This window comes from Hesperophylax consimilis, chromosome 14 (genome assembly GCF_061612785.1).
Source record: "Hesperophylax consimilis isolate HC1 chromosome 14, BYU_Hcon_1.0, whole genome shotgun sequence".
NCBI classification, from domain to species: domain Eukaryota; kingdom Metazoa; phylum Arthropoda; class Insecta; order Trichoptera; family Limnephilidae; genus Hesperophylax; species Hesperophylax consimilis.
In genome coordinates, this window is record NC_142849.1 from 3818537 (window position 1) to 3831973 (window position 13437).

The 13437-nt window shown below is 38.2% G+C and overlaps 1 protein-coding gene across 1 annotated transcript in view; it reads left to right on the top strand.

The window, feature by feature from the left end:
* unc80 (unc80, NALCN channel complex subunit) overlaps positions 1 to 13437 on the top strand; it is a 67712-nt gene that overhangs the window by 12163 nt on the left and 42112 nt on the right. Inside the window, exons 9-24 of the mRNA XM_089639452.1 lie at positions 64 to 144; positions 1874 to 2052; positions 2149 to 2325; positions 2603 to 2972; positions 4598 to 4746; positions 5946 to 5975; positions 8250 to 8388; positions 9439 to 9630; positions 9913 to 10092; positions 10390 to 10529; positions 11200 to 11450; positions 11905 to 12092; positions 12187 to 12335; positions 12412 to 12538; positions 12619 to 12826; positions 13137 to 13436. Coding sequence (XP_089495578.1) covers positions 64 to 144; positions 1874 to 2052; positions 2149 to 2325; positions 2603 to 2972; positions 4598 to 4746; positions 5946 to 5975; positions 8250 to 8388; positions 9439 to 9630; positions 9913 to 10092; positions 10390 to 10529; positions 11200 to 11450; positions 11905 to 12092; positions 12187 to 12335; positions 12412 to 12538; positions 12619 to 12826; positions 13137 to 13436 — 2860 coding nt within the window. The remainder of the gene's footprint in view (positions 1 to 63; positions 145 to 1873; positions 2053 to 2148; positions 2326 to 2602; positions 2973 to 4597; positions 4747 to 5945; positions 5976 to 8249; positions 8389 to 9438; positions 9631 to 9912; positions 10093 to 10389; positions 10530 to 11199; positions 11451 to 11904; positions 12093 to 12186; positions 12336 to 12411; positions 12539 to 12618; positions 12827 to 13136; position 13437) is intronic.

Consider the following 13437-nt stretch of genomic DNA (forward strand, 5'->3'; position numbering starts at 1 on the left):
ATTGTTCTAGACAAACCATGCTTAATGTATAAAATTACCTACATGTAGGTACACATTTCTCAGGGTTGGGTTTCTTCGCCGAAGGACACCGTCTTCCCCGAGACTATACCCGAGGAAAGTTCTAGTACCGAGGAGGAACACGTGGTAAGTAATTTACTTTCTAACGTATGGAAACGCATTCTAAGTAATTATTTTAATAATATGTTGATGATTTTTCTTACTCTAAGTCACCAGATCAGGCACGGAGGCTCCATCGAAGCCAGAGTCAAGCTGGGTGTACTGTACATGACCCGCAGATACTGCAGATAAAACACAACCCTTGACCCTGTACAGTGTACAAATCTCAAGTGTGCCCCACTGTTGAATTTGGCAGCCACCTCTAGTGCGAAGCCCCAAAATACCTGAAAAAACCTTTGACTATTACAATGAAAGATTCTCCGAGGAATTAGCATTATTGACCCCTTCGGCACCGGTACACAATCGGGAAACACGCCGAAAGCGTGCTTAACATTTGCAAACGGTTGACATTTTTCATATGAGAACGGGTCGCTTCTACGACTCGTTATTTTATTTTTTGAATAAGAATTTATTTTATTAATAAGAAATTAAATTTGTGAAAAGAAATTAATAGTGTAATTCTAATTAAACTGGGGACTTGCTTACAGATGTGAATTCACATCTGCAGATGAATTTACGAAGGAAACCATTCTCGTGTTTGAAATGCGGTTTTAAAATTCTAGTTATAAACTATGTTCTGCAAAAATCGGAGGAAAACATTTTCGTGCTCTCTGTGTAGTTTTAATAAAAATTGGAAACTCGTATTTACTTATAAGTTAAAACCAGTGTTGTGTTCAGAATGTAACGATAAAGTTCCAGTTGTGGATTCATTTGCTGACACTTTTTTAAGGAAAATATTATCGTGTTCGAGGTGCAGTCATAAAATTCAAAATGATGTACTGGAAAAATTGGAGGAAACCAAATTTCTATGTGCTTGGGTGTAATTTTACTGAAGGCTATGAACTGGCACAAAGATTCAATCTTTAGTTAAAGGCAGTTTTGTCGTCCGAATAATGTGTTAAAATTCCAATTGCGCATTTACCTGCTGACGCAATTCGAAGAAAACCGTTCGCATGTTCCGAGTGGAGTTTGAATTCTAGTTTCACACCATATGCTCCAAATTCCGAGTAAAACCATTTGCTCTTTCCGCGTTTAATTATTATTTAAGCCCGTACACACTAATACAGAATTTACTTTAAGTTTAAACCAGTCTTGTGATTTGAACAGAACTTGAAATTCGATGTGCGGACTCGTATGTAGACGCAACTCAATGGAAACCATTCTCACGTTCCGAGTGCAGTTATAAATAGTAGTAGTATTTGTGAACATGACTAATTTTTACATTTTTTATTCGAAGAATATTTGTGAACATGACTAATTTTTACATTTTTTATTCGAAGAATTCTTATCAGGTGTGATATAATAATAAAATATAATCGGTTACCTGAGGATTCCGACATCAATACGATTCACGACTTGGTTGCCATATCTGTGGACAATGCAGTATTAATATCAACTACGAAGATGACATGGTGCGGCACCTTCGGCATGTTTGTCTTTCTTTTTTTTCACATACTAGGTCAACATCTGCAATACAATTGCACGCCAAGTGACAATTTCACTTTCTTCATAATCTTTTCCGATTCAATCTAAATAGAAGTTTTTCGTTTATCCTTTCTACCTTTTTAATGCTCTTAGCAATATCAACATCATATCAAAAAAAATTATATCCCATATTCCAATAGTTTATTTTGTTTCCTTCTAGATTTTTTTTGAGATTATATCGCATGTCTGTTATTTTCTTATCACCTTTCAGGTTATATTTCGGCTGCCCTCAATTTATAACAATTGCTCTGGGGCAGGGCTTCTAAGGGACCCCTCTATCTATACAGCAGATGCAAGCATGCTCCAACATCAGGGAGGAATTGTGGTCAACTTGGGACAAGAAACTACCAAGGGTTCGAAAGCTGCCTCCACTCCTGTAAAAAAGCTTAGGTCTGAATAGTAAAAGTACATTTTCTCTGCTTCTAATATACCAGTTTCCTCTTCAGTGCATATTCTAGTATTTTAATTTCTTCTGATTCTCTGCAGTTCTTCTGATAAAGACTCCGTGGAGAGTAGTGGTAAATCTGCCCATGCAGCACCTTCCTCGAAAGGAGGAGATGTCTTGGCTGCTACATTCCTAGACGTTGCTGTGCTGAGGTGTCTCTTTGTGTCTCAGTGGCAGGAAGAAGGAGTGTACTGGGCGCTGCATTACATCTATAACAGGTATTGTATTGTCCGCTTCCGCACTGGCCAGATACATACAGGACTTCTAACTTTCGTTAGGTTTCACAGGCTTCCTTTTATAAGAAGCTTCTTTGGAGGTCACCTATCACCTATTCTAGCAACATGTTCTTCTATCCTTATTGCATGGATTACCTGCATATACGATTCTCATAAAAGTATTTGGAAAACAGGATAATTGCAAGCGCTCGGGAGCTAAGGAGCAGTCTTAATGCCGGCATTATATTCCAATTAACTCTCTCGAATGTTATCGTTTCAGGTTACGTGATATAAGCGATGACGTATCCAGTCAAAGCCAGCCAAGGAAACGAAGCAACTCTCTCCCCATCCCCAAAATAGAAGTCTCCATTTACCAAAGTCCCGAATCAAAAAAACGAGAATCTCTGAAGAACTTCATGGAAGTCCCGGAGCTGAAAGATATTTCTCCAGTTGCTGAAAGCCCTTTCCATAATGTCGTCAAGGTTCCAGAAGAACCGACAATTACCAGAAGGGCAAGTGAGAAAGTCAAGAGAAGGATGAAGATGGCGGGTCTCAAAGCCTTTGTGGAGACAAAGCTAATGTCCAAGTCTGAAAAAGCGTTAGAGAAGATTGGACATGATGATCCGAAGATAGTGCCTTATGAACAGTTGGTAAGTGGATTCAATAGGTAAATATATTATTATAATTAAAAACAAATAAGGTGGGCCACAGACAGCCTCGCATGGCTACGTTTCGCACGTGGCTTTTGTTTCGCTCAATATGAACTGCCATACATATCCACACATAGCGGGCCACAGACACGCTGCGCACGGCTGTGTAGCTGTGTGACTTCATAAGCACACGCGTGGGCTGCAGCAGATGCGCCGGCCGATCGAAGCTTGCTGGGCCCACGGTGGCCACGTTACGGACGTTTCCCCTCCCGCATACCACTCCCGCCTTTCAGTACCTTTCACACCCGCGTTTCACGTTCTACATTCAATCGTCGCAAGCGCTTGCACTTGTTACTTATGTTATTTTTTAATATTTGTTACTTAGGATGTAAGATACTCTCAGTATCGCTCTGGTATAAGACCATTAAGAATTGAAACATTGCTTGAAATGACTTTGGCCGTGTTTGGTTACTAGATCTGAATAGCCAGGTACTTCTCCACCATCCTCTTTCCCATCTCCTTCCCTTCCCATATGCCATAGGCTAACTGGTTCCAGCCGGTTTGGAGCAGTTGGGACTTTATATATATTTAAAAAAAAGTTTTTTCTATTTAGTTTAACCTGTGAATATCAATACGTATCAATCTGTGAACATTTATAATTGGTCTGTTTTTTCATCCTATTCTGTATGTTATATTAATATTATATGTTCCTTAAATAAATAAATAAAAACCTTTAATTAAAAATATTAACATTTTGCACACATACACATAGACTACTGAGATGAAACTGTGCGTTTTCGTGACGTAGCTCAGCTAGCAATGTGTGGCCACATCTTTGTATCAAGCCACGCAGCTTTCGTGGCAATCGTGGCCGTGAATTTCGTGCGCAGCTGTGTGTGGCCCGCTTTAATCTTTGAAGGTTGTCGTTGGCGGAGGGGCGAATGCAGGAATTGTAATCAATGGAAGATGAAATGACTCGTTAAGAAGAAATCAGGGACCACCTAGAACGGGTAACCGGATAACTCAACAAAAGGGTGAAAAGTGATATAAAGCAAAACTTCCTAAATCACAAGGCCGGGACACCTCCTAACTTATATGAGAACCTCCAAAAAATGTATTTTTAATATTTTTTCTAACTAACCAAAACATCAAAAAATGTTTTAATAAATAAGAATTAATTGAATAAAAAATAAATAGAAAATTTTTTCAGAAACTCATACAAGTTAGGAGGATTGTTTGAATGAATGTCCCGGCCTTGTGATCTTGGAGGTTCTGTATAAAGTCATGAAAAGTGATGAAAAAATCTAGGTTAAATAGGTTAGGTTTACAAGCTAGAATTTTTTTCTTAGCTTTTAATGATCTCATACCTCTTTCCTCACCCCATATCACTGTGTTGAAATGTCATGGAAGCCCAAGAAAGACAATGCACTATCAAATGAATCTGAGTCGGGCAATATCTAGATTCGTGAAATTCTTGGAAATATTGAGTTCTAATGGAATTTAGATCTTATTTTAATATTTCTTAGCTCCTGAATTCCTATATGATAAATTTTCTCTCATGTTTACATCTGTTATCGGATGTATTCATGCCTGTTGTTATGTTTGGTTGGTTCGCGCGGATGAAGGAATATCACCGCAGCCTGGATACGGGCGACGCAGACCGGCCGCTGGCCTTGGGGAACACCTTCCCGCCGCTGTCGCCCGTGGCGGCGCACAGCAAGGTGATGGCCATGCCATCCAACCTGGTCAAGGGGAAAAGCATGCCGAGCCTCAGGTGAACATATTCTCTTTACCTGATGATACAAATATTACTTTATTTTACTAAACCATAGAATGAACCACAGGAGTGCATTTTTTTAAATTTACTAGCTAAATCGTGAGAGTCAATTAAAGAAACCCATTTTGTCAAAACTGGGTCAAAGTTCTATGCTAGATAATATATTTTAACCTTCATAATTCAGTACATAATCCAATAGGAATTTTCTGTGGTCTTAGGTGAACATATGAAATCTCTCAGAAGAGTTCGAATCTTTCATTTCCCATCCAATTGAATGTAGTTCTATTTCAAAATAATTATTCATATATTGATCTAAGACATTACATTAATACATTTGAACCTCTTCTTACATTGTATGAATACTGCAAATCGTTCACAAATCAACACTTACCCAATAAATTATATGACTTTACAAGTTGAATCAATATTAATTGCATTGATATTTCAAAAGATTTTAACGAGACATTCATAAAGTAAACTTCACACGTGCTATAGAAATATGCACGCGATTTCGTACACTGTCCCGCAACAACGTTGCTTTATGCGAACGAGTAGTCAAATCGTAAAGCGTAACAATGGTTCCAGTTAAAAGCCAACAAGCGCTTTAATATTGATTCGGCTATGGAGTTTTCTATACGTAACCCATAATATTCTAAAGCATGAAACTCACTAGATTTTAAATTTATTTACCTTTCTAGAGAAAATCTATATTTAAAATAGTTTTTAAGAAGACACTTTTATTTCCTAGCACCATTTAAAAAAAATGTATAAATTAAATAATCCCTTTAGTTGGTAGATTTTTAAACCATCTTTTTTTACCTATTTCCATTAGAAGTCACCTTTAAAAGAACGTAGGTTAGCAGAAATATTTTTCACTTGCTGCGATAAATTTTGCCAATTTTTTTCTAGATTTCTAATAATAATTTAATATTTAGAGCGATATTATTTAATGCTAAATTCCCTAGCTTATCATTAAAAACGTGTTTAAAATCTAAATACAATAATTTATGTATTCAAATCTAAACTATGTTAATGAATACATAACATATCAGTGTTAATTCAAAAATTTTAAATTAAAACAATTGTAATATTTTTAAGAGCTTTTTCAAAGCATGTTAAAATCTGTTGTTTCTTCACTAACTTTCTCTCTAACTGATTCTATATTTTCCGTCCTATTCTGTCTTAAACACGATCAGCTGTTTGATAGACGAGCTGACAGCCGGAGGGTAAGTCCACAAAGAGGATCGAAAGCATTTTACACAACCATTGCATCACATTATTTAGATCTGGCCATCACTAGAGCAGCTTTTACTTACAGGCCAGCTTTTTTCACACGTGTTTTACTAATTACGCAAAATCCTTCAAAACTCTGAACATTAAATCTAATAATTGAGTTATTTATGAAATTACTTGGTAAACCTGTCGACTTCCGCTGCATGCAAAGGCTCTTTCAAAAAACAACACTTGATTTCAACTTAAATATCTAATGGAGTCAACTATTTAAGCCGGGGTTTAAGTTAACTTTCCCAAAATAGGTTTTTAGGGTTTTTTTTATTTTAATAATTTATGCGCATTTCCTAAACCTAACTTTGATTGAGAAAAAGTGGAACTTTAATGCATTTTTACTGTCTCCCTCGACATAAATAGTCATTTCTTGTTGTAATTAAGTTGAAACCAATGGCTACTTATAATTTTGTGTAGCGAAATTCAACAAGTTAATCATTTACTTTTCTAAAAGACAAATACAAGTATTGCTGATGTCTTGAGATCCGTATTAGATTTAATGGTTAGAATATGTCGGTTAAAAAAAGCTATTTTTAAAGGCAAAAGCGATGTTCATAATTTTAATTTGAAATCTTGACATTCCGTATTGAACGAACAATGGCTAAGTTCGTGATTAAACAATATCCTATAAAATCTGATTTAACGAAGAAAAGTAGTTAAAATTTGAAGACCTTCATGAAATTGTGAACATCCCAAAGCCACACCGAAAGTTGAAGCAACGCAAAGCTTTTTGAAACCATAACATTGTTCCTAAGCAGACAGGAAGCAAGAAGTGTTCCAAGTATCTTAGATTTTGTCCACCATATCACCATTACAATCAATATTCTCAAATAATTCTTGCTGTTTGAGTGAAACGTAGTTATCGCCAGTTTTTGCGGTGTGTAATTAACTAATCTACCTATCTTTATAAATAAAAATATAAATGTTCGTTCAAAATATTAAATCTCTGAAAGTTTCACAGATTGCTTTGAAATTTTGACACAAATACGCATACACTTTTATACAAGTATACCTATATTAAATAGATGTCACCTGCGACAGAAAAAAACAGCGCCATCTGTTGGACATAAAAGCAACACGCCCTATTGTTTCTCTATCTGCACCGACAGACTGCGCCACAGCGACGCGTGGCGGGGTACAGCTAGTTGAAATAATTAATAAAGAAATATCATCCTTAGAAAGTGTGTCAATTAATTGTCTGACTAACTAACTAACTATCACTTTATGAATTGGTTACAGTCTGTCGAATATTTATCATCATTTTTTCCGTAGAAATATTGTTGAAAATTGATTTTGTGTGATTTTAAACCCCACTGCAGTAGAAAAGTTGATTCTTATTTTAAAAAGCTTGCAATTTAAAATACTTTTGCGAGTTTTTGTTAATTTTTTTGAAAATAGCTTTGTCAAAGCTTTTAGCCCCTTTGAATTTTTGAGAAATACTAAATTGAAATGTAAATACAATTATCATTGCCTTCGTTTTATGTAGGTACAGGATTTTCCAATAAGAGGTGTTATTTTGAATAGCCCGCTATTTCGGTAGATGTTACTTTTGAAGCTGTCATATTTTGACATTTGACAAATAGAAACTACGCCATTAATAAAAATGGAACGATACACGCTTCAACAACGCTTTTAAATTATTAAAATTCACTTGAGTGAATCAAATGCAAATCATCTTGAGTGATGAGGCCCATTTCCACCTCGGTGGCTTCGTCAACAAGCAAAATTGTCGCATCTGGTGCTCGGAAAACCCAAGATTTATTGTTGATAAGCCTCTTTATCCTCAACGTGTGACTGTTTGGTGCGGTTTATGGTCCGGCGAGGTCATTGGACCTTACTTTTTCGAAAATGAGGCTGGAGCAACATTTCCTTTAATGGATTGCGTTATCGAGAGATGATTAATGATTTTTTATGGCCGGAATTGGATAATATTGATTTGGACAACGTTTACTTTCAACAAGACGGCGCTACGTGCCACACAATCAACGAAACCATTGATCTTTTACGATTGAATTTCAAAATAAAACCTCTTATTGGAAAACCCTGTATTATAATGTTGTCTGATTTCAAAGCAGAATCACGTTAAATTAATTATAAGTTAATGATTATTTTGGCAGGAATTAAAATTAGTAGTTAACATTAGTTAGAAATGTGTGTACTTTACAAATTTTAATAAATATTTACATCCAAGCATAACGAAATAGGCATTTTAACAGGTATATTGGAGAAATAAGAAGTGAGCGCCGAAAGCCATTTGAACTTCAGTATAGCCACCCGCCTGCCACCCAGAACCCTATCATCACAGTAACTGAACATACTCCGATACCCTCACCAGACTACATGAAAACTAGACAGGTAATCTTTAAATAATACAGTATAGCCACCCGCCTGCCACCCAGAACCCTATCATCACAGTAACTGAACATACTCCGATACCCTCACCAGACTACATGAAAACTAGACAGGTAATCTTTAAATAATACAGTATAGCCACCCGCCTGCCACCCAGAACCCTATCATCACATTAACTGAGCATACTCCGATACCCTCACCAGACTACATGAAAACTAGACAGGTAATCTTTAAATAATACAGTATAGCCACCCGCCTGCCACCCAGAACCCTATCATCACAGTAACTGAGCATACTCCGATACCCTCACCAGACTACATGAAAACTAGACAGGTAATCTTTAAATAATACAGTATAGCCACCCGCCTGCCACCCAGAACCCTATCATCACAGTAACTGAACATACTCCGATACCCTCACCAGACTACATGAAAACTAGACAGGTAATCTTTAAATAATACAGTATAGCTACCCGCCTGCCACCCAGAACCCTATCATCACAGTAACTGAACATACTCCGATACCCTCACCAGACTACATGAAAACTAGATAGGTAATCTTTAAATAATACAGTATAGCCACCCGTCTGCCACCCAAACCCCCATCAACCCAGTAACTGAGCATACTCCGATACCCTCACCAGACTACATGAAAACTAGACAGGCAATCTTTAAATAATACAGTATAGATAATAGAAGTAGTCACCCATCTGTCACCCAAAACCCTATCATCACAGTAACTGTTGAATATAAGAAGTTTTAAAAATTATATATATAGCATCAAAGTAAGTCTGTATTACTAGGTAAGCAAATAAGAAAAATATGGTAAACTGTTAATATTTTGAATGTGCGAGTTACAGTGACATAGTGGATAAGTTATTCTAAAGCATTTTTAATAGATTCTTTTCGAACTCCGGCTAATAATAATACCAGAGTCTTGATAATGTACTCATTGTTATTAAGGCGTTTATTAATAAATAAATATATAGTTGTTAAAAAAAATACATTTTTAATTTAAAGAATTGAGTATTCATTATGGTAATGTTTTTTTTAGGGAAGTCTCGAGTCTCAACTGGATTCGGTCAGCATGCAAGGAGCGCATATTACTCCAGAGAGAAAGCCCAGTCTCACAAGGTCTCAAACTGATTCCAATATCACGTACATCACGGATGAGATTCCGGAGGCTCCAGGATCCCTGTGCTACATCACCAAAGACGGAGACATGGACTTCATGGTTATATTGAAGGTACATTTTAGTTTTGGTAATGCCCGAATTTGACCTTCTTAAGTATTAAGTCATTTATTTGACACCAGAACAAAGCTTTATCATAAAATTAAAGATAAGCGAATTATAAGTAACCACACATCAATGCGTTCCATGTAAAAATGGAGAATCATATTGCATCGTGACCACAAATTATAATTAAAAAGAATTTGATCATGATTACACAATGATCCCTCTAATGGATAAACCATAAAATACTCAAACAACCAAAAAAAGTAACAAGTGTTCCTATTTTTCTAATAGGCGGTCCACTATGCGGCTCTCCGAGACAATCTTTGCTGGACGGTTCGGGTTATAGAGGTGATGTTGAACCTGGTAGAGGTCCTTCTGGATGTTGGGGTTCTGAAGTTGGGACGATGCCATTCTCGAACACATTCTGATACCCCTACCAAGGAAGGTCAGAGTTCTATGGACGGTTGTAAGGTAACCTTGAAATTAAAATTATAAAATGGTGCATAATCATAATGATGATCCAGACCTACATAGGTACTTGTGTTCTGTAACGTGAGTCGTCTAAGCGAGGAGGCGCCCTTGAGGTGATTTTGCACAAAAACGGCGCTATACAAATCATCCAAATATTATTTTTGTTATAACTGTGAAATGGTGCTGAAACTCAATCGTAGAAAAGAAAATAAAGTAGCATTTCGAAATGTGTACATCCATAGTCCAATGTTACACATTGAGCGCAAATCATACGTTTAAACTTTAACTTTGTTGCAGAATTCTGAACCTAATATTCTGATGGGACAGTCGAGTCAAGATTCACCTACTGTCGAAAAACCAGACCAACGAAAAGATACAACCAAGACATCAGAACCAACAACCTGTCCTCACTATCTAATTTTGAATATCATCATGCGGTAAGCTCAAATAACATATTCATTATTTCATCAGGCCTAAGACACATTACGCTATATTATGCGTGCTCAATTTGAGTTGGGGTGACCCACTACGCTATAATCTTCCTCAGGAGAGGGGGTAAATCAATTGGGGAACTGCCGCGGAGTATCATTTCTTCGTATGGGATCTGTCACTTTGACAGATGACAGCTACGTAATCACGGTGATCCATAAATTGTTCTGACCATGATGGCAGGAGAGGGGGTCGCATAATTTTCAAATATAGCCTGGCTAGCAGATCACAGCGCACATCGTCGCCACGCCCCACTTATAACACATCATCTTTTAAGGTGTGACAGGTCTGTATGGGATTGTATGGCGAGCAATATGGAGTTATATAAAACGCTTTGAAATTATATCGTAATCTGTCACCCCTTCATTTGGTGAAACATCCGAGAACGGAATTAGGCCTTCTTCAAAAATGTTCTTTACTGGTTCCGGTCCCTTACCATTTGCCAAGTTATTGCCTCAATCCTCTTCCAAAATCAAAAAAAGGTTCTGCCTCTGAGTTGCTTCCACCGAGGCAACTGCATATCTTTCAACATGACCAGACCAAAGCAATCTTTGAGATCTGCAGAATCTTACGAAGGAATTGACGATTAACATTTCATTTTTTACTGATATCTTGCAGTGTGATCCAGCAACTAGGCTGCAGTCAGGGTTGCGGTGGTGGGGCCCGCGGTCCTCCTGCCGAGTGCCTCCGTGTCCAGGCCCGCTGCCTCCTAGGTCGTGTCCGGCGAGCCGCCCCTGCCCCAGTGGCCAGGCTCCTACGTACAGCTGCTGCCAGATCTCCTCTCACCAGGCTGTTACCCTTTCTCCATTCCTACCTGGCCTTCTGCGTGGACCCGAGCACTCTGTTGTCGCCGCTCAGTCAGTATAACAGTACTGGAACCTTGTTTGTATCCTCGCCCATCATCACCATCGTGGCTTTGCTGCTCCTCCCGCTTAGGGGAATTTACAGCTTATGTTTCGTTTTGCTAACTACCCTACTGTTCACCCTTGATGTTAGTGTCTAGTACTCGTACTAAATGTATTTGTTTGTGATTATCTGTTAAGTGTTGTGATAATTTCACAATCCCCGTAACAATTTTAATACCGTCAAGATCACTAATTATTACAAAAATAAATCCCCAACTGCACATTTATTTGGATCTAGCAAATTTTTGCAAGTGATCCAATCATTTGAATTTATTAGAATTTAATATATTCAAAATATTTTTTGAGATATACTCGTACCTAGTGTCGCTCTTATTTATTTTGCTAAGCTCTCATGCATCTACAGTTACCAAACATCGCTGATGGTAGCCCATATTCACAAAATTTTCTAACCTAACAGATCAGAAGAGAGGAGGAAACACTAAGTCTCCCGACGCAACACACGGAGGCTACGCTACTAACTTCGGCGCTGGTTTGGGCTCTGCGGGAGGCCCTAGTATGGAAGGGCAATTGATTCAGTGTGTATTCAAAGTTTTGGTTACAAGACTAGTCACCGATACCAAAGAACTCAAAATTCAAGAAGATATTGTAAGTACTGAAATAAATGGTAAAGGAACCAATATTGCAATAATAAAACTCACTGGTTTTATTGAATTGTTTATTAAATTATTGATATTTTTAGGTGCTTTACAGAGACATACGTCACCTCATGACGTACGTGAAAGAAGCTCACGGAGGAGTGTTTAGAATAGTAGCACTCAGTGGTTTGTTGGACTCCGCTGAAAGACCAAACAAGCCTGAAACCAACACACAGACTACGAGAGTTATAAGGTAATTAATGATATTTTTATTAATAATTTATCTTAAATCGTGATTTGTGATTACACTGCTTGTCTGCTTCTTCCAGACACATACATCATTCAGAACTAGAGGAGAGAGAATCAGACACAGGTCCAGATAACAGTTTTGTGGTCGAGGACAAAAGCAACAGAAAATTTCTGTTCAAGAAAAGAAGCACATCATCTACCTGTGCTGTGAGTTTAATAAACGTAATATTGCATTTGTATACTATTGTAATTACGTCCCTCATACTGCATTGGTAGGCTGGCTCAAGGTTGCTTCATATTTTCAGAGTCTCTTGGAGACAGACGCCTGTGACGACAGTAGCAAGGCCAGTCAGAGTCCGCTGGGAAACTTAAGGAAGAAGCACCACTCCCATGCTCTCACGCCGAGGCAGAGTGAGAGAACGTTATGTGCTATGGGGGAGTCCACAACTTCCAACAAATCCACCTCTTCCAAGTCCAAAAAGTTTGGAGGAATAGGTAAAATATTAGGTTATATTAGGTATATCAATACAATTTTAGTCTCGATTAGAGCAATCATTATTAAATGATGTGAAGGTTATACGCCCATTATCCGTGGATTTATACAACTAATTGATTATGCCGTCACTCACTTCTTCTAGCGCATCTGGGTTGTTTCAAGAACTCTATATTAGCAACAGATTACATTGTCGTTGCAATTTTAGAATCAAACTGACAAGGGTGCTGCCAGTGGAGAGAGGCAAATCTTAGATACACAGATTTAAAAAAAATCGATTAATCGATCTTGTTTTGTTTGTCGTCGTTACAGTGAAGTGGTTCCGCAAGCCATACGGCTCCAGCTCTTCGTCATACGGGGATTCCGATTCGCCCCCCGGAGAAGCACCACCCCACCTGATCCGCCAGGCCTCCATGATGCCCATGGGCCCAGGGGCGCGCAACCGCGTGTCCATGGGTGGCAGTGGTAGCACCAGCGGGCAGAGTGGGGGCTCCAAAGCCGGCCGCACTCTGCGCAGCGCTAGGAGGCGGGTGGAGGATAGACTAGGCAGACTGGGGCTCAGGAAGATAGGCAAGAAAAGGGATGGAAGCATGGAAGAATCTCCAGGGAACTG